This window comes from Ictalurus punctatus, chromosome 14, assembly GCF_001660625.3.
Source record: "Ictalurus punctatus breed USDA103 chromosome 14, Coco_2.0, whole genome shotgun sequence".
In the NCBI taxonomy this organism is placed as follows: Eukaryota; Metazoa; Chordata; class Actinopteri; order Siluriformes; family Ictaluridae; genus Ictalurus; species Ictalurus punctatus.
In genome coordinates this window covers 10,062,588-10,084,171 of record NC_030429.2, presented here as the reverse complement: position 1 = coordinate 10,084,171, position 21,584 = coordinate 10,062,588, and the positions used below count along the sequence as shown (strand labels likewise).

General features: G+C 39.9%; 3 protein-coding genes across 5 annotated transcripts in view; 2 read left to right on the top strand and 1 right to left on the bottom strand.

The window, feature by feature from the left end:
- Positions 1-341: 341 nt before the first annotated feature.
- On the bottom strand, positions 342-6,645 carry cetn4 (centrin 4). Of its 2 annotated transcripts, none has more exons than XM_047159721.2 (5): positions 5,184-5,335; positions 4,569-4,724; positions 3,409-3,537; positions 945-1,082; positions 342-665 (listed from the first exon to the last, which is right to left on the bottom strand). In XM_047159721.2, the coding sequence occupies exons 1-5, from the start codon at positions 5,229-5,231 to the stop codon at positions 576-578; spliced, it is 561 nt and encodes a 186-aa protein (XP_047015677.1). In that variant the 5' UTR covers positions 5,232-5,335; the 3' UTR covers positions 342-575.
- A 98-nt stretch (positions 6,646-6,743) lies between these two features.
- On the top strand, positions 6,744-10,035 carry bbs12 (Bardet-Biedl syndrome 12). Its single transcript, XM_017484689.3, has 2 exons — positions 6,744-6,882; positions 7,509-10,035. Exons 1-2 carry the CDS (start codon positions 6,865-6,867, stop codon positions 9,531-9,533), a joined length of 2,043 nt encoding a protein of 680 aa, XP_017340178.2. The 5' UTR covers positions 6,744-6,864; the 3' UTR covers positions 9,534-10,035.
- A 3,150-nt stretch (positions 10,036-13,185) lies between these two features.
- LOC108274963 (TBC1 domain family member 9B) overlaps positions 13,186-21,584 on the top strand; it is a 29,502-nt gene continuing 21,103 nt past the window's right edge. For both annotated transcript variants that reach the window (XM_017485428.3, XM_017485427.3), the window contains exons 1-7: positions 13,186-13,489; positions 17,164-17,274; positions 18,379-18,497; positions 18,609-18,837; positions 19,044-19,302; positions 19,518-19,725; positions 21,315-21,494. In XM_017485428.3, the coding sequence (XP_017340917.2) occupies positions 13,372-13,489; positions 17,164-17,274; positions 18,379-18,497; positions 18,609-18,837; positions 19,044-19,302; positions 19,518-19,725; positions 21,315-21,494 (1,224 nt within the window). In that variant the 5' untranslated portion in view covers positions 13,186-13,371. The remainder of the gene's footprint in view (positions 13,490-17,163; positions 17,275-18,378; positions 18,498-18,608; positions 18,838-19,043; positions 19,303-19,517; positions 19,726-21,314; positions 21,495-21,584) is intronic.

Below are 21,584 nucleotides of genomic sequence, written 5' to 3'. Positions count from 1 at the left end.
GCATTGTATTATGAATTACTGGAACCTCTCTCTTCCGATGTACATTTGAAATGCATTACTTTTACACATTACAAAATAAAAGGCAACAGGAAACGTCAGATTTCATCCTTCTTGAGGTTATTGTAATTATTGAATACAATGTATCGAATGAGCTTGTAGTTACTACAACAACTCTAAAATGTTGTATTTGCGAGCTATTGACACATCTACAGCTTTTAATTTAAGTTAAAAGATAATTTAAGATATAATTTTGATGTATTTATTAGGTATCAAGTAATCCAGTAAATCTTGACTGTAGTAGGAGTAGTCGTATTATATAAACAATTTACAGCACAAAAAACTACATTTAGTCAAAACCATTTATTCAGAATTATACAAAATGTTTATAGATTAAATTATTTTATAAGGCTTATGAATGAAAAAAAAATAAGGCATATAAATTTTTCAAAAATGCTGCAAAAAGGACAGAAAATTCAGGTTCTTTGTTTCAGATTTTGATCAAATGATCTGAAAACGACACTGAATAAAAAAAAAACAAGAGCAAGAAGAAAGTGGAGCAGAGAAAAAGAGGAAATTTAATATAGATTAGTCTTCTTCATTATCCGTAAGAACTCCTGTTCATTGATTTCTCCATCTCCGTCTCTGTCTGCCTCGTCTATCATTTCCTGCCAGAGAGATCACAGGGGTTACGAGACAGAACAAAACCATAGACATTCAGACAAAAAAAACATTTCCCTGATACCATCAGCTGTTTGTTCCTCATGATGAATATATGTGTGTGATCAAAAGCAGTCGGACAAAATCTAGACAGCACTGAGTCAGCACTCAGCAGTACAGACTGAGTTCACCATGAGCACATAGGGATTGTTTCTATGCACGTGTGGGAAAACACACACACACAAACGACACGGTTATAAAAGGTTAGATCATATGGCCATACACACCTGTAATTCCTCATCTGTCAGGTTTTCACCGAGCTCCTTTGCAACTCGTTTGAGATTTTTGAATGAAATTTTGCCTGTTCCGTCATCATCAAACAATCTGAAAGCTTTCAGGATTTCTTCCTTTGAATCTTTTTCACTCTGTATTGAAAAATCATAAATTTGGTCATAAAAATGTGCAGGAAAAGCCTTCTGTTTTCTAATGCCATATATTATATATACACACACAGAATTGTACATAGCATCTCTTACATTCTGATATGCGCAGTGTGTAAGGAATAAAACACTTGGGGGAGTGTTGTTATAGGAAAATAGTCAATGCTGGGGTGGAATGATGCAGCCAAACATGAAGCGTAGTGGTTAGAGTTACTGCTACCACCCCAAAGTTTTTTTTGTTCGTTTTTTCTTTTTTTTCTTTTCCAAATTCATCTGACCTTCATCTGTGGTATTATTCAACAAGGGTTTTTTTTTTTTTTTCCTATTGCATGTTTTTCTTTAAAAAAAAATATTTTTCTTGGTTTAGTAATTGGTAGGTTCACCACATAGTCTCGCCTTTCACACAGTAGCTACCAGTCTGAGACAGCAAAGGATCAGATTTGCTTTGTCTAAAACACATAACATCAGACTGCATGGGGCAGTTGAACACATTTTGATGAGACTTCTATCTGCCCTCCTCAACCTACTCAAACCGACTCCAGTAACTGGACAGCTTCAAATCCACAGAGGGAAAAGCAAACATCATCAGGATCATCAGAACACTCAATGAGCCTGTGTACCTTCAGATAGCTGTTCCACTTAGGAGGCAAGGCAAATTTATTTAAATACACTATACTGCCAAAAGTATATGGACACCTGACCATCGCATCCATATGTGGTTCTTCTCCACACTGTTGTCACAAAGTTGGAAGCACACGACTTTATAGGATGTTTTTGTATGCTGTAGCATTAAGGTTTCCCTTCAGTGGAAATAAAAGGCCCAAACCTGTTCCAGCATGACAACACCCCTGTGCACAAAGCAAGCTTCATGAAAACATGAAGACATGGTTTGCCAAAGATGGAGTGGAAGAACTTGGATGATCTGCACAAAGCTCTGACCTCAACCCCACTGAACACCTTAGTGATCAGTGCCCGACATCACTAATAATCTTGTGGCTGAATGAGCACAAATCCCCACATCCACGCTCCAAAATCTAGTGGAAGGTCTTCCCAAAAGAGTGCAGGTTATTATAACAGCAAAGGGGGACTAAATCTGGAATAGGACATTCAGCAAGCACATATGTGAAACTTCTGGCCATATAGAAGGTCGATTCAAAGCGTTACAAATAAATAAGTATTTCAATAGACATAATTCCTAACTATTTAAGTGTAAGCACATAAAAAAGATTTTAAAATAGCTACATTTACAGTACATTTTCTGTGAGCTGATTCCAGTTTTGGGCAGCATAAAAACTAAATGCTTCTTCACTGTGTTTACTTTGGGTTCTAGGTACTACCAGCTGACCTGCACCCATGGATCTAAGAGCGCTTCTGAGTTTATATTCTTTTAGCATATCAGAGGTGTATTCAGCATCCAGACCCTTTTGTGATTGATAGACTAGAAGCAACACTTTGAAATTGACTGGAAGCCAGTGTAAAGATGCTAGACCTGGAGTACTACGCACTGTTCTCCATGTTTTGGTTAGAACTCTTACTAGGAGACCGTTACAGAAGTCGACCCTGCTGGTAATAAAAGTGTGGATTTGTTTCTTGAGGTCTTGTAGGGACAGTAAGCCTTTAATTTGGGCAGTGTTTTTAAGATGGTAAAATGCTGTTTTGGTGACTTCTTTAATATGGCTGATAAAGGTCTGAGACCATGAGATTTCAAACGCGGTCTTTAACCCTGGAGTCGAGATTAGTCGTGCACTAATTCTGAGTCTGTCCTCTTTGCCTCCAAACGCAATAACCTTTGTTTTGTCATTCTTTAAATGATGGAACTTTATCCTCATAACTATTTATCTGATTCGTACACAGACACGCTATTGGTTTGTAATCGTTTGGTGAGAGAGCTATGCATATTTGAGTATCATCTGCATAGCTATGGTAAACAATGTTGTAGTTCTGTATGCTTTGACCTAATGAGTTTATAGAGATTGAATAAAATGGGTCTAAGAATTGATCCCTGAGGGATTCAGGTCACTGTGATCCTCAGATTCATAGCTGCCAATGGCAAGAAAATAATCCCAGCCTTCTAAATATTATCTGAACCATTCCAGGACTGTCGTGGAAAACTCTACACAATTTTCCAGTTTGTCTAGGAGTGTGTGCTGTGGTCTACAGTATCAAAAGCAGCACTAAGGTCCAGTAACAGCAAAATTGAAACTTTGCCAGAATCGGTATCGGTCGTATGCCACATAATACGTTTACAAGGGCAGTCTAAGTACTGGGATGGGGTCGGATACATGACTGCAATTTGTCTGTCCAATTTTACCATTTTTTGCGTCATCATGGACAGAAAGTCATTGAAGTCAATGGTGCCAGAGCCTTCTTTATCAATGTCAGCAATCATCTTCTTGATTTCCTCCTTCTTTGGCTCAAAACCGAGAGCGCGCATAGCAACCTAAATGAAGCGAAGAGATACAAGTAACCAATTACAATCAATGAACATTTAATAAAATGTGACTAGGGATAAGTACTGAAGAATGCAACTAGTCATTGTGTGAAATATTTGCAGGATGTGTGGACATTTTATAACTGCCTGTCCTAGAATTAAAGCTGAATGGGTTTATTACATTTCCACCTTAGATGTATAAGCTTGGTACATAAATGATCGTGATGCCATGCTGCTGATGTTTCTACAGCATGTATTATTTTCAGATTGAGATATATATATATATATATATATATATATATATATATATATATATATATATATATATATATATATATATATATATATATATATATATTTAAACATTACATTTACATTAACAGATCCTCTACACTGTACATAAAGGGTCTACTGCTGAGAAGGAATTATTTGGGTGGTGGATCTCAGCACAACACTGACATGGCAGAGACACGTATGACTCTGGTGTGAGTGTATCGGGCAATATTGTTGGGGTTTTAAAATACTTACTGCTCACTGCATTATAAATTATACTGTAAATGTCACTAATAAAAATAGGCAGCGAATGTAGCTACAAGTGCCTAATTAACCTGCAACTGTGTGTATACTACTCATCAGCTAAAGTACATCTCAACATGTATACCTTAATTTGTTATGAATGATAAGAAATGGTTAATAAATGACCCACATCATTTATTTGTCTTCATTAATTGCTTTATCCTGGTCACAATAGATCCAGAGTCTGTCTGTCTGTCTGTCTGTCTGTCTGTCTGTCACTCACTCACTCACTCACTCACTCACTCACTCACTCACTCACTCACAGACAGACAGACAGACAGACAGACAGACAGACAGACACAGACACACACACCCCTATGGGAAATTTAGTGTAGCCAATCCAGCTGTAGCTAATAACATGAAATGTGCGGAGTTGTGAAAAACAGAGTCTGAATGTCTTTAACCTTGGCGTATGTAAACTTTTGGTTTCAGCTGTATCTGATGCCTTCAGGGAATTGTCTTACTTTAAGCTCTTTAACATCAATAGCGCCAGAACCATCAGTGTCAAACAGATCGAACGCCTCTCGGATCTCCTGCTTCTGTTCCTCCGTCAGTTCCTGTTTGGCAGTTGCTTTCTTCCTCTGAACTGCAGCTGCACTGGTTTTTCTGAAGCTAGATGCCTGAAAACAGGGGAGGAATTGGCCAATGTATAAAATTTCATCAACCAAAGAGTCACAGCTGTGTGACATTAAATACTGAGACAGGATGTTTAAACATCTGTATTAGGAGCTTATTATTCAACAGCAGCATATACACTTATCAGTGATGACATTAATACCACTGACAGGTGAAGTGAATAGTATTGATTATCTCATTATAATGGCACCTGTCAAGGGGTGGGATATACTAGGCAGCAAGTAAACTATACTATAGTAAGTAAACTATAGTAAGTTTACTAGGCAGCAAGTAAACTTCAGTTCTTGAAGTTGATGTGTTGGAAGTCGGAAAAATGGCCAAGCATGAGGATCTGAGCGACTTTGACAAGGGCCAAATTGTGAGGGCTAAACGACCTGATTCAGAGCATCTTCAAAATGCCAGGTCTTGTGGGGTATTTTCGGTATGCAGTGGTTAGTACCTACCAAAAGTGGTCCAAGGAAGGACACCTGGTGAACCGGTGACAAGGTCATGGACGCCCAAGGCTCACTGATGCATATGGGGAGCAAAGACTAGTAGCTGTCTGGTCTGATCTCACAGAAGAGCTACTGTAGCACAAACTGCTGAAAAAGTTCACGCTGGTTATGATAAAAAGGTGTCAGAACACACATTGCATCACAGCATGCGGAGTATGAGGCTGTGTAGCTGCAGACCGGTCAGAGTCCCCATGCTGACCCCCGTTCACCTCGGAAAGCATCTACAATGGGCACGTGAGCATCAGAACTGGACCATGCAGCAATGGAAGAAAGTTGCCTGGTCTGACGAATTCCGTTTTTCTTTTATGTCGTGAACGGCCGTGTGTGTGTGTGGGTCAGTTACCTGGGGAAGAGATGCACCAGGATGCACTATGGGAAGGCAAGCCGGTGGAGAAAGTGTGATACTCTCTGAAAGATTGTTCTGGAAAACCTTAGTCCTGGCATTCATGTGGATGTTATTTTGTCACGTACCACCTACCTAAACATCGCTGCAGACCAATTTCACCCATTCATTGCAACAGCCTCTTTCAGCAGGATAATGCGCCCTAAGACACTACAAAAAACTGTTCAGGAACGGTTTGAGGAACATCTCAAAGAATTCAAGGTGTTGACTTGCCCTCCAAATTCCCCAGATAAATAGTAAATGGTAAATGATCTCAATCCGATCGAGCATCTGTAGGATGTGCTGTACAAACAAGTCTGATCCATAGAGGCCCCACATCACAACTTACAGGACTTAAAGAATCTGCTAACGTCTTGGTGCCAGATACCACATCACACCTTTAGAGTTCTTGAGGAGTCCATGCGTGTACGGGTCAGAGCTGTTTTGGTGGTACAAGGCGGACAGGCAGGTGGTTTTAATGTTATGGTTGATAGGTATATAAATATCGTAATTATCGTAATTACGGAATAAAGTGTACAAAGACAAGGACACATTAAGGTAAACTCAAGCATTTTACAACCTTGAGCATACAAAGAAGCTAAGTCTGGAATACTTTCGCATCTTTCAACAAAATGCAGTCAGAGTTGTTGTTGTTTTAACGGCTTGGTATGTAATTACACAGATAACTGACTGGTTTTGCTGCAAAATAGGGAAATGTAACGTTTAGCTACCCATAGACCTTCACAGAAAACAATGGTGTTCCTGTTACTAAGGTTCTATAACAGCCAGCCGTTAGCTTCAAGCTAACCACCTAACAACGTTTCTCTGAAATGCGTTGGTGTATGTTAAAATAAATAAATAGTATAGTAACTTCTTACCATCTCAGACCCAACGTATCTAACCTTCTATCAGTTTCGGAGAACCAAAACAAAGCGTAAATATTACACCGTTACGCAAGGCTAGGTAACGTTGTTTAGGTAAGCAAGGGTGCCAAACAACTTTTTAAAGGGTGTGGAACATCTGTTGAGTGACAACCAAAACGGCGAATAGAAATCTAGCCTCGCTTTACCAAATACACATCTGACCAATCGTAAGGATGTAGGCGGGACATGTAGCATGTGATTGACAGTCGAGCGTTCGTTTAGCTTTAGTTTCTTAGCAACAGGCATGGATTTTGGCGCTGTGGGGGTAATGCGCATGCGCAAACCCTGAACGGGAACGCAGTGTGGAGATGAAGAGGAGATCCGGATGTTTCTACAAAGAAAGGTTTGTGTTTCTAGCTCGATCGAAGATGACTAAGTTCAAAGGTTTGCACCTTAATTACGAGGTGATTAATCAAGCTTGATTAAATTCAGCTACATAAAAATATTAATGCTTAAACAAACAAGACTCGCATGCAGGTGGTGAAAGACTGACTCTTTTAATTATTTCTCCCAGTTGTAAACAGTTTATAGGATTATTTATATTTATATCGATGGTGCTTGTTTATAACCCAAGCTGTCTCTTATTGTTCTGAGGCTTAACAATGCATAACTTTAGATCTTTATTATATTCTATCATGGTCTTGAGCTGTAATCAGGGGTTAAAGTGGAGTTTAGATGGGGGAAGAGCTTTCACGTGGGGATCATTGCCAGTCAAGTCGTTTTTATAATGTGTTCTCGACAAGTTTCAGTATCAGTTACTGTCCAGATACAGAATGATGTATATAAAACGCACAGACACACCTTAAAGAAAATAACCCCTTAAGCTCAGCTAATTTTCATCACCTAATGGGATATTATTAAATAGTCGTGGCGCTGGAAAGCCTTTATTTGATCTACTACTACCAGTTGTAAGCAGACTCGTTATATCATTATAATCCTCAATCTCCTCCATCTCTGGTGTTGTTACAGATAGTAGAATTGCGTCTCTCCACTACACTGATGTCACTGCTGGGAAGTGCAGCGATAAACCAGGACCGCCATATTGGGCTCCAGCAACTGGAGGCCGTGGCAGCTGCAACTCATATGTTTTTAGGCCCTAGTAAGCGCTACAAAATGGTTGAAGACGAGACGAGTGGAGAGGCAGTGCTGGTATGCTCCTGTTATCGTCTGCTGGAGCAGCTGGAGCTCAGTGGCTCTGTGGCTCAGCTTCTGCGTGAGACCACTCGTGCTCATTGGGGGACGCTGCGTTCGGGTACGGCCTCGCTGCTTTTCCTGGCTGGTGTTTGGAGCAGGGTGGCACTGGAATGTCTCCACCAAGGCATTTCCATCCGGCACATCATGTCCAGCATGTCAAAGGGGTTGGAAGTGTGTCTAGAGGCCTGTAAGCTGAGTGCTGTGAATGTGGAGTCAGTTGTTTGTAAGGCTGATTTACAGAAACAGCGACTGAGGGGGAAATCACAGTGTGGCAGAGACTGTATGAATGCTGTGAATGGCTTACTTTGGGAGCTTTCACTGAATACAGGAGTGAGGGAATTAGCTCAGGACAGTGCTAAAACCATAACTAGTGTGCCTAGACTTTGTTTCCTGAAAGACCAAAGTCCTTTAAAGCACAATTTAAAACTCAAACACAGCAGGCACTTTAATTCTAACCATATCACAGACGATGGGAAGATACACACAAGGTTTGACATTGCTCATCTGGCTGAAGCCGTCCATCACGGATGTGAGACGACCATGGGTTTAGTGATCAAAGCCAGTAGGATTCAGTGTAGATACAGCCGTGAAAATCAGTGCAGCAAAACACTGGACATTGATAAACTGGCTACATGCCTGTTGCCAGGATTATCTGAGGAGCACTCGAGTGTACTCCATGGGTACGTCGTGTTGTTGTCTGCAGAACAGACATTGCTAGTTAAGCGTTTACAAGAACGGACATTAAATATCAGCCTAGTTCATGGTGACCTGAGTGAGAAACACCGTCACGTAGGTTTCAACAAACCTAAAAATGTCACGTACATTAGTGATTGCTCTGATTTAACAGGAATCAGCCGGGAGGACGAATGGATGGACGAGGCACTAGGAATACTTCTAAACCTCAAGGTAGACATTGTTCTTGTGAGTGGAGGTGTCACTGAGCAGCTGAAAGATCACTGTTTCCATCACCACATCCTCATTATCGAGCATGTACGAGTGTCCATTTTGAATGATTTTGCTACAGCTACAGGTTCTCTTCCAGTCTCGTACATCACACAGCTCAGCAAGCGATGCATTGGTTCCGGAGTGTTTGTGAACACACTCCGAGAGTATCGCACTGAAGGAACAGAATGGACTGTGGCGAGTGTCGCTACTGATGACACAGCTTTGGTCACGGCACTCATTGCGAGCTGCGTTCATGCTAAGCTCCAGAGCATGGAGGATCAGTTTTGGAGCTGTGCTTATCGTGTACACCATGCACTTAAAGACGGAAAACTGCTGCCTGGAGCAGGAACAACAGAACTGATCTGTATCCATCGGCTCCAAAATCACAGGAATGTATCCCAACAAGAGGAGAGAGGAAACGAGCCTGATGCAGTCAGACCAGCAGCGCTGTATGAGCAGGTAATTCTGCGGCTGATGGCAGAAGGCTGGATGGATTATGTGTCCACACTGATGATGAACTCTGGCCATGTCAAGTCTAAAACACAGGCATGGACATGTATAGCTCAGCATTTAAAGCAGTGGGAGAACAGAGTGCCTTGGAATAACGAGATTCAAGAAACCCTTCTGAAAATGGAGAACTACTCAGAGATGACGCAGAGAGGGGGAGAAAGTGAGGAGGAGGGGATGCTGGATAGAGAAAGAATAAAAATAGGAGTGTATGATAATATGACGGTGAAGTTCGAGGTGTGGAGGAGGGCTCTGGATCTGGTGTTTTTGATTCTTCAGACAGACACTGAAATAGTTACAGGAATAAATAACAGAGAAGGACAATACAGAGATTTTGTAATTCTTTAATATAGTTAAAAAAATTTTTAAAAAGTGTCCTTTCTTCTGTTAAGCTCAGTTACACCTCTCATTGCTTTAATAACATCACCGATCCTGTCAGGTAAAAACGCCACCAGTGGCTTTTCATGGCAGACTGTCCACTTCACTCGCCCACTGCATTTCAGTTCATGGCTGTCTCTTTTGGTGTTTCGTATTCTTCTCCAAGGTCAATGTGTCTCAGAGTTCCATCAAGCTTGTTGAACAAGTCAGGCACAGATTTTGGCCATATGTACCCTATAGTTGTTAACATTGGAGTGTCAGTGTTGTGTTCTGCTTGGACATGAAGCACCAAGCACGGCCGACAACTGTCTGGTTTTATGACATTTGTCCAGATGTTTAGCCTATTGACAACGTACAATTCCTGTATAGCACTGCTGTTGATGGATGTCATTATTTTTGTTTGTTTGAGACCTTTTTTTTCCTTTTTTTTCCCTGCACAAAGAACTCTAAATAAAGTTTTCTTCTTGTATCATTATGTCTGTAAGTACTATGGTTGCAGCATGGAAAAGCTATCCATTAACTACAATTTCAAATAAAACATCTGATTATTTGTCGTTTGGATGAGACGTTAAACCGAGGTCCTGACTCTCTGTGGTCATTAAAAATTCCCCCATTGGCCCTTCTCTATCATGGCCCCATAATAATCCCCATCTCTGAATTGGCTACATCACTCTCTCCTCTCCACTAATAGCTGGCGTGTGGTGGGAGTTCTGGTGCACTATGGCTGCCGTCATATCATCCAGGTGGATGCTACACACTAGTGGTGGTTGAGGAGACCCCCCCTCCCCCATACTAGGTAAAGCATTTTGAGTGTCTGGAAAATCTCTATATAAATATAACTGTAAAGTAAAGTAAAGGATGGTACTGGCCTAATAAAATAAACTCACAAAAATGACATCATGCAAGAGTCCGCAGTTAACTATTTGTGTGTACAGTGGCTGATGACAAGTTAAATATTCACACAAAAAAACAAATCATGAATAATGAAACATTGTGCCTTTGAGTTTTATGACAGAATGACAGATAAACAGGACACTGTCAGCTCATCCCCGTTAAACTGTTGTCACACAATTGGAAGTAGACAATTATATAGAATGTCTTTGTATGCAGCAGTATTGCAATTTCACTTCTCTGGAAATAAGAGGCCCAAATCTGTTCCAGCATGGCAACACCCCTCAACTCCACTGAAGACCTTTTGGATGAACTGGAATTCTGACTGCACCCCAGATCTCCTCACACAACATCAGTGCCCAACCTCACTCATGATGTGGCTGAATGAGCACAAATCCCCACAGCCATGCTCCAAATTCTAGCCGAAAGCCTTCCCAGAAGATTGGAGGTTATTATTACAGCAAAGGGAGACTAAATCTGGAATGAGATGTTCAAAAAGCACATATGAATGTGATGGTCAGGTGGTGACAAACTGTTGGCCATATAGTCCTCTTTATACGGTTACATACAGTTTATTTATTTGAAGATTGAATTTTACTGAATCTTCACAATGAAGTGTGGAAATAAATGTGCAACAAGACAGTGATACATAGCAAAGTCCATCCATCCATCCATTTTCTGTACCACTTATCCTACACAGGGTCACGGGGAGCTTGGAGCCTATCCCAGGGAACTCGAGGCACAAGGTGGGGGACACCCTGGGGTGCCAACCCATTGCAGAGCACAATCACACACACTACGGACAATTTGGGGAGGAAACCGGAGTGCCTGGAGGAAATCCCTGAAACACAGGGAGAACATGCGAACAGCATGTATATTCTAAAGATGCTTGTGTAATTCATGATCTGTGATGAAATCTATTATGAAATCAGGCTCACTGTAGACTGTTTTCATTGTGCAGATATTTTAATCAGAAAAAAAGAAGAAACGAATCTGGCATGTCCACAGGAGTCACAACCTCCTCTGACTGGTGCTTGAATAATGTCTGTCTCTGTGTGTGTGTGTGTGGGTGTGTGTGTGGGTGTGTGTGTGTGTGTGTGTGTGTGTGTGGGTGTCCATTCAGCACGAGGAGTGAATATTACCAGTGTTTATAAGAGTGGAGTGTTTTATCACTTCCCACCACTAAGAGGAGCAGTTTTCTCATCCTGCACAAAGCCTGTACTGTATATCACACTGCACAGGTCACAGACAGTAATCATGTGTACATAGGGCTCTGATTCAGTCTAAAATACACCATCACATGTGATTCAAACCTGCTGTTTCTAGTTCACTGGTTACAATCGCAATCTCATCAATGTGTAAACCTGGTGAAGAAAAATGAATGTCAACAGAGCCACAGATCTGCTTGAACAGCATATTCTGTATCAAAGTTCACATTTAACAGCACTACATTTCAGTTGCAGTCAATATTTTATCACCATATTTTTCACAAGATTCTGTTCAAATATATAGAGCATCGCACACCAAGAAGGTGTTAATTAGTGTTAGTTAACATTAGTTCATGTATCTGAAAGGTTTGGTTTAGTTCAATGTTTTTTATTGCAACAGAAAAAGCTCAAGATTAAAACAACCACAAAAAAAAGCTTGAAATATTTCAATTTATGTGTAATGAATCTATAATATATGAAAGTTCCACTTTTTAAAATTAAATTAAGGGAAAAAAATAACTTTACCACAATAGCAAAAAAGAAACGTCCTCTCACAGTCAACTGCTTTTATTTCCAGCAAATTTATTAACATGTAAATATTTTTATTAACATAAAAAGATTCAACAACTGAGACATAAACTGAACAAGTTTCACAGACATTTGAGAACACAAATGGAATAATGAGTCCCTGAACAAAGGGGGGTCAATATTAAAAGTAACAGTCAGTATCTGCTTTAAGTACTACAGTGCATCTTATCCTCTTGGACTGCACCAGATTTATCAGTTCTTGCTGTGAGATGTTACCCCACTCTTCCACCAAGGCATTTACAAGTTCTCGATCACGTCTGGGACACACACACGGTTACACGTGGTTTGCCACTGCAAGGAAGATCAGCTGTCCTTCCTGTCTCCCTGTAGCGCTGTCTAAGGCGTCTTACATTACACACATTGCAGTTTATTGCTCTGGTCACAACTGCAGTCCCCATGCCTCCCTGCAGCAGGTCTATGGCATGTTCACGCAGGTGAGCAGGAACCCTAGTCATCTTTCTTCTGGTGTTTTTCAGAGTCAGAAGAAAGGTCTCTTTAGTGTCCTAAGTTATTGTAATTGTGACCTTAATTGCCTGTAAACTGTTCGTGTCTTGAGGACTGTTCCACAGGTGCATGTACAATGATTGTTTATTGTACATTGAACAAGCATGAAAAACATTGTTTAAACCCTTTCCAATAAAGATCTGTAAAGCTTTTACAAAATTATCTTTAAAATACAGTCGCCAGAAGAAGGGACGTTACTTTGTTTTGCTGAGTATGTGTGTATAATTTTTTTTTTTTTACAAGAGGTAATGAGCACAGTGTCATTATTTACAACGTTAATGCTGCCAGATAAAATTTATTTTCGTTTAAAACATTGCATGTTTTCATTGCTTTGTGTTTGTTGGTTTGTTCCAGAAGGTTTATGTCTAATTCAAAGTCATTTATTTTGAAATCTGTTTTAGTGGCCTTCCATTTTGCCGGATGACGTCATCACCCAGTGCCCGCCCTCTCGCGCTCTCGGCCGTAGAGACACAAACAGAAGCTGCAGGTCGCAGGGAACAGTGTTGTGTACAGGATAATTACAGTTTTGGCATGATTAGTGCTGCTGGTGTAGAGTATAACTAATGTAAAAGGGACTCGGAGGGCGCGATTAAAGGAGGAATTTATCCGTCATTAATATGTGGATCAGTCCGGAGGAGGTGCTGCTCGCTAACGCGCTGTGGGTGAGTGAGAGGGCCAATCCCTTCTTCATCCTGCAGCGGAGGAAGGGACATGGCAAAGGAGGAGGCATCACCGGTAAACACTCGGCCTCTTCCCCGCTCTCTCTCTCTCTCTCTCACACGCACACACTCTCTACATTTGATCTCCCTATCTATCTCTGTTGCATTTCTGCGTCATGTCCTGTATCTCTGCTTAGACCTAGCCGGCTGTCCTGCTTGTTATCTTTCCACATACAGCACTAAAGATTTCCAGCTCTTCTAATCATTTACAAAATGACCATTCAGTAGCAGAAGACTTCTTGAAGTTGCAGTGTTTATTGAACATTACACCATGTGACATGGTATTGACTCACTCCTGTTAGACATGAGCTAGTTGGTTGTGTTGTGGTTGTTTAGCTGATGCTGACGTGGTGGACTTACCCAACTGACACTTAGTCTCAGCGTGTTTATGTTGATTATTATGATTATTATTATTATTATTATTATTATTATTATTATTATTATTATTATTTGGTAAATATTTTTGCTGTGCTTCACACATTACACCGCTGTCTTATCTATTTAGCGTTCATATGTTTTTCTTATTTTCGGACACACAAACGCTAGGACCTGTGCTAACTCCAGCTAGCTAACATTGGGGGGGGGGGACCCCTCCCACAGTCATCACCTTGAATATTTATTTACCATGTAAATAAATGGTAAATAAATATGTAAATAAATTCATTTAATATTATTAAATAATTTTCCTGTTCACGCGTCAGAGTGAACTGTTACATTTTAAATGTATACACTTTCTTTATTTAAATCTACTGCATATGCAAATGAGGCAATTCGCACTAATTTGCCTTTAGCATGAAATGTGTTTCACTCAAGTTGATTTATTATTATTTTTGCCGTCAATACGCACATTTTAACACTTTATCAGATTATTCTTCTATAAAAGTATTGAAGATTATACTGGTTTCACCGGGATGTTCAACGAATGCTCATGTTTTATATTTAAAATGTCACTTAAATTCAAAACTAGTTAATATATTATTAAGGAAAAAAAACCTCACCTTGGTCAATGTACATGTTTAAAGGTGTATTGATTTAGGCTTGTGAAATGATGGGAACGTTCCTCCTTGGAAGTCTGAAAAACAGGACACATGACTTCATTTGTAATAAACAGACAGTAAATATGATGTCAGTAACCAGCAGATTTCCCTTTTCACTGTGACTCATTACTTTAAGGAAATGTCTGCACATAGAAGTATGTAACGTTATAGGATATTATAAAGCAGTATATACTTGATATAGAAGTATTTCAATTAAATTCATGTGAGATGGTAACAGTATGATACTTGACGTGTGTGTTTGTATGTATGTGTGTATGTATATACATATATATAAATATACACATACATTAGGTATGTATGTATGTATGTGTAGAGCCAGGGTGAAATTCGTAAAGGTCCAGCTACATGCAATTCCTTCCTTGCAAAAGTGTGGATAACCAGCAGACAAGACTGCTTTAACACAAGATTACTCAGTAGTTCATGGCTATAAATAAAATTTTAAACTGATTGATTTCTTTCACTTTATTTTGAACTTTTTGCTTTGTTTGGAAGGTTTTTGTTTTTTCATGTAGTCACTTCACAAATTAGAGCAGAGAGAAAGAGAGGGAGGAAATCTCAGCAAGTCTGTGAAAACTCTTCCCATTCTTTACGTTCTGCCTTCGGGTAAATAATTTATGTAAATGCATGCGATAAGTTGCAACACAGAATCTGCATTGGGTCGTGTTTTAAACAAACAATAGTTGCTGTATTCCGGGCAGGTTTTAAAAAGTATATATTTATCAGCTTTGCTACAGTGGTTTGTTTTGTTTGTACTCAGTTCAGTTCTGTTAAAATAATTTGCTGGGTCTGAATTTTACTGCTGAGTGAAGTGGTATGAAAGGAACTGATGGTAAGGGGAAAAAAAAAAACCCATAAAAATTAACAATTGGATGCAAGATCATAATTATTGTCTGATTTTAGCTTGTAGACTCCCACAAGCTGTCATATAATATAACATTTTTCAGTCCCTGCAGGATTGAATGATTTTGCGATCGCAGAGATGAATGCAAAATCAAGCAAACCCTGCAATATTCAGAAGAGCTTGCCGTTTTTCAAAATTCATCAGTGTTCATTCAGCCCTCTTGTATTCACATGTCGAACATGAGTACAGCTAAAAGGGCTCATTTACCAACAAACATTACTGCAAAAGATCGTGCAAAACAATTTCATGCAATTTCACCAATTCAAGTAGTTTTCTGCAAAAAAAAACAACACTACTCTGCAAATTGCCTCACAAATTATTTCAACAGCCACAGTAAAATTAAGCATTTTTGACCATAAAAATTCCTAATACACTCTGTGAAATCCTGTAGAGCCTGATTAATTGTTCTTTAAAGTGTGGAACGCTTCATATGACACAATAGGAAAGCTTTTGTAACCTTAAGAATGCTATAAAGTTAAATTACACCAGAAGGTCATTAAGCAGACATGGAAAAACTGTATGATTTAGGCATTAAAGTAAAAAAAAAGGTGTTTTTTTTATCATTGATATTTGTACAGAACATTTGCTGAAGATGTTCTTTTGGTTTGCTGAAATGGTGTTGATTTTCTGTATTTTAATGTATTTAATCTGGTCATTAGAGTGCTGACGTGCATCCACAGAAGGTAGAAAGAGGGACGGGGAGGGTGATACTGTAATATATAAGATTCCTGAGACTTACTCATAAGTAACCCATTCATGCAGACATCTGACTCAGTCCACAAAATAAGCAGGAAAATTGCAATTAGCACAGGGTTATTGACCCAAGCAATGAACTTTCCACACTGTGTACCACTTTCTGTGTTCTTTATATACACTCAGCATAAAAAGAAACATTAGCTCACATTCAACTTCTTTTATTTCCAGCCAATTTCTTAACATGCGAATGTTTGTATTACCATAAAAACATTCAACAATTGAGACATTTTGACATTTGAGAACAGAAATGGAATAATGGGGGGGTCAGTATTAAACGGAACAGTCAGTATGTGGTGTCCTCCAGCCTCATCCTCATGGACTGCACCAGATTTGTCAGTTCTTGCTGTGAGATGTTACCCCACTCTTCCACCAAGGCATTTGCAAGTTCTCCATCACATCTGGGTGGACACACGGTTACATGTAATTTTCCACTGCAAGGACGATCAGCTGTCCTTCCTGTCTCCCTGTCTTAGACATCTTACATTAAAGACATTGCAGTTTATTTGCTAAGGCCACATCTGCAGTCCTCATGCCTCCCTGCAGCAGGTCTATGGCATGTTCACACAGGTGAGCAGGAACCCTAGACATCTTTCTTCTAGTGTTTTTCAGAGTCAGAAGAAAGGTCTCTTTAGTGTCCCAAGTTACTGTAACTGTGACCTTAATTGCCTGTAAACTGTTTGTGTCTTAAGGACTGTTCCACAGGTCCATGTGCAATAATTGTTTATTGTACATTGAACAAGCATGAAAAACATTGTTTAAACCCTTTCCAATAAAGGTCTGTAAAGCTTTTACAAAATTATCTTTTAAAATACTTTCTCCATTTTTTTTTTTTTTTTTTTTTTTTTTTTTTTTTATTTATTTTTTTTTTTTGCTGAGTATAGATCCTCAGTCTGTAGTATGAGGTAACAGCTTGGTGAATCTGTGAAGAATGTAAAATGGTCTTTCTCTCGCTTCATCTGTCCTCCTTTCCCTTAGGTCTTCTGGTTGGGACTCTGGATGTTGTGTTAGACTCCAGTGCTCGTGTGGCTCCGTACCGAATCCTTCATCAGACAGGAGACTCGCAGCTCTTCTGGAGCATTGCCTGTGGTCAGTATTCAGTCTCATTCCATCAGGAACAGTCACAGACATTTGAATAGCTGGACAAGATGCTTGGTTTGTTGTTATAGGTCAAAGGAAATTTTGTAACATGAATCATGTGAAAATGCAACCTGATGACAGCTAGCAGTATGGAGGGAGGGGGTTGAAACTTGTTAGATGTGTTAGCATTGGTTAGGATTATTATTATTTTTTCCCTGCATGCGTGTTCAGTGTGTTCTATCAATTTGGATCAGATGAACGCGTCTTTTTAAGAGCTTCAATCAACCCCTCAGCCATGGCTGAACAGTCGATAATTCTTGGAGCTGACGCTGATCTGCTTGTTGGGTTTTTAGGGACTAGAAGGGGACCGATAGTAGATTTTACTGATCGGATAACTAAGTTAGGCAGTACCTGCCGATAGTTTTTACAGTTGATACTGAATGAAATTATAACACTCAGAGTAAAATAATATTATAAATATATAAAATGTAAAATATATAGCCTTATTATAAAATAAACAGTACTGACTGTACCACGAACGCGTTCGGTACTTTCTTAAAAATCAATTAAATATTCATATATATTAACTATTTATAAATATTAAAGTAAACAAAAGATATACATCCAAACTGAACCAAAAAGTAACACTCCAAATAACAAATAAAAGTAGAGACATCCAAAATGAATCAGAAACACTTCAAATAACACACACACACACAAAATACTCTATTAGGGACTGTGGTACACTTGCACTGTGCCTTCATCATTATGAGTCATTATGAATTACTGTGAAACCTGTCCTTGTACTGTTTGAGCTCTTGTATGAGCTTTTATTTATTTATTTTTAAAGAATTGGACACCCAGTATTCCTCTCATTTCCTTTTCATTTGTATGTAATTACTGCTGCTTATTGGCTCATTTGTCTGGAAGGTCATGGCAGAAGCAAGAGTTGTGTTTTAAGTGATTATTACCAATGAATCCTGCATAGTATAGCTAATGCCATGAACTAAAACGGTTAAAAAGATAAGTTGAAGCTACCATGTGACCAAAATGGACCGACCTTACTTATCAGTTTGCATTGCTGATGATTATTGTATGTTTATATGTCATCAGGCTCATCTCGCAAGGAGATAACAGAACACTGGGAATGGCTGGAGGCTAATTTACTGCAGACTCTCTCCATTTTTGACAGTGACGAAGACATCACTACTTTTGTCAAGGGCAAGATACAGGTGAGCTCTCGGCGAATGTTGTTCACGTCGCACCAGTCCAGCCTCAGCCTCAGGCTCATGTACCTGGGAAGACTCCAGTAAACAAAGCTCATTCAGCCTGTTTGTGTGCAGGGCATCATTGCCGAGGAGAACAAGAGCCATCAAGCGCAAGAAGATGAGGATTGTGGGAAGTTTCGGGAGGCGGCGCTGAAGATGCGGAAGCTGTTTGGGATGCCGGAGGAAGAGAAACTGGTGAACTATTACTCGTGCAGCTACTGGAAGGGTAGAGTGCCACGTCAGGGCTGGCTCTACCTCTCAGTCAATCACCTGTGCTTCTACTCCTTCCTGCTTGGAAAAGAGGGTGAGATAGTGAGAGAGAGGTGGAATGAAAGAGGAAAGGAATTACAGACGAAGGGAAAAGCGTTGAATATAATTAGGACAATGTGAAATGAGCATTATCCTTGACTTAATATTATTGATTTTACAGCTATGTATCATTTCGATCCATGTAGAACGGTTCCCTGCATAGTATAAAAATGCATTATTTCTTTCCTTCTGCCTCTTTAGTAACGTTGATAGTGCAGTGGACGGATGTGACTCAGTTAGATAAGAACGCCACGCTGTTATTCCCCGAGAGCGTGCGTGTGAGCACTCGGGACACAGAGCACTACTTCTCTATGTTCCTCAACATCAACGACACGTTTAAACTGATGGAGCAGCTTGCTAACTTCGCCATGAGGCAGCTCTTGGATAATGAGGGCTTCTCTGTAGACCACTCGCTCCCCAAACCCTGCAAGACCCTCAAAAATGTTTCTGCACTCAAAAGGTGAGGATAAAAAAAATAAATACAAATGTATGGAATGCTAACCCAAGGGGGTTTACTTCAGTATTACTTCCAGTGTTACTCTCACCTCCCTGAACTCTGTTCTGTGTTGTTGATCCTTACTGTTGTTCTGAGTGTTCACGCTCATACAGGCAGTAAGCGGGAATGGCTACATTGGCTTGAGGAGTAAATAACTGTGTGTGTTGTTTTGTTTTTAGGGACCTGGACGCACGGGCAAAAAACGAGCGATACCGAGCTCTGTTCCGGCTGACGAAGGATGAACGGCTAGACGGTCACACAGACTGCACTCTGTGGACGCCCTTCGCTAAGATGCACGTGGTCGGACAGATGTTTGTCTCCAACAACTACATCTGTTTTGCCAGCAGAGAGGAGGACCTGTGTCAACTTATCATACCACTTCGGGAGGTAAGCCATTACCTCACAATCACTCGAAGACCAAACTGTCATTTATACAATATCAGTAAATCCTCAGTTACAACAGGGTTTATGCAATACATGCTTGGACCCCAATAACTACATTAGTAATGTATAACTGAAAAACGGTGATTGAAATAAAACAATTGAACTTATTTGGAATTAATTTTTATTTTACTTTATTATTATCAAGTGAGATGCCGTTTGTATACACATCAAGTTCCGTCTAAGGTCTATATTCGGGTTGTATCCATATTCCGAGTGCAACGTTTATATGCGTACAGACATCAGAATATTCCCGTATACACGGTTATTGTATGTGTGCCTGAGGTGCCTTCCTTAATACCTAGCCCACAGTCAGGCATCTGTTAGCACCCACCATTCCTTGCGGGCTGAGCATGTAGAGTTGTCACGGTACCAAAATTTCATTAGTCGGTACCCATACCAGTAAAATTCCGCGGTACTCTGTACCAATTCCGGTACCAAGCCAAAACACAAAAACATGCTAATTGAACAATGCATTATTTTATTATTTAATTTATTAAGGCTACTAGAGTTATCCAGACAAGAGGAGAAATGTTTTTCTGACTGATATTAAAGACATAAACAGTGCTAGCCACACATCTATTATTTTATAACACATACATGTCAGATATATCGGTCATCAAAAATCCTCTGGTGTATAAAATTGGTAAACCCCATCATGTCCTCCCATTTATGTTACCACAATAATAGTTGTTAATAAAAGCATTAAATGGTTAATAAGATCTCCTGACCATATTAGCGTTAAACACATCTATGCTAACCAGTAAGTAAGCAAAAACGAGAACGTTTTCTTGTAATAATACACTCCGATTAAACTATGCTACAGCATTCATAATGCAACCGCTTCCATCATTTTAAACTCACCTGCTTGAATAAATACTGCGGGTAAGTAGCGTTCTTTCTGAAAGCACAGTTAATCTATCCGCACTGAAATGTCAGGGGCGCGACTTTTACACACTTAGCGGTGATAGCACCGAAAGCGGAAAACGAGCGTCCGAGAGAAATACATGTATTTCGCCTACTATATAGTAGGTCAGTATGCGGTTTCGGACGCAGCCATGGTGACCGGCGGAGATGCTGCTGCTTTAGCTCCAATGTCTTCTTGTTGCCCGGTGCACCCGTGAAAAATTCCCGACTGACCACCTGAGAAGACGCACAAAACATTTTTGATTATTTCATGTAGAATATTCATAATGGTTTAAATGATTGTATTCTAAAAGAAACTTCATACATCAGAGTTGAACATACATTGTCAGTTTTTCATGGATACTTTAATACCTATACTTACATTCTTTCATACCTAGAGAATGTACACTTTCTTTCACTCAAATAAACAGTGCCTTTTTACTATATCAGGCTCTGTGAAATATTATTTCAGCTTAGATAAGTGAAAAACACCAACAACTGTCTGTTGCCTCCCCCCTGAACTCTCCCTTCTCTCTCTCTCTCTCGCTCTCGTTCTCGCTCTTGCTCTCGCTCTCTCTTCCGCTTGCTCTCTCTCTTTTGCTCTTTCTCTCTCTCTCTCTCTTCTGTAGGTGTCTATAGTAGAGAAAGCTGACAGCAGCAGTGTTTTGCCTAGTCCTCTCTCCATCAGCACTAAAAACAAGATGACCTTCCTGTTTGCCAACCTCAAAGATCGTGACTTCCTTGTTCAGCGTATCTCAGACTTCCTGCAGCGAACGCCTGACAGGCTCTGTAGCATGACTGGACAATCTGTGAGTCAGTCAAGCAAAAACAAAAGTGTTCGTTAAAGGCTTTTAAAGCCGGGTACACACTGTGCGGTTTTTAATAGTCCTTTGCGCCTG

Bases quoted from the DNA above. Each gene is read 5' to 3' on its own strand.
- cetn4 (XM_047159721.2), bottom strand. From the start codon at position 5,231: ATGACCTTGTCACCGGTTCACCAGGTGTCCTTCCTTGGACCACTTTTG. The intron at 3,538-4,568 runs GTAAGACAATTC...CGCTTCATTTAG, and splicing joins TTGATGTTAAAGAGCTTAAA to GTTGCTATGCGCGCTCTCGG. The intron at 1,083-3,408 runs GTAAAATTGGAC...TTTTCAATACAG, and splicing joins CCATGATGACGCAAAAAATG to AGTGAAAAAGATTCAAAGGA.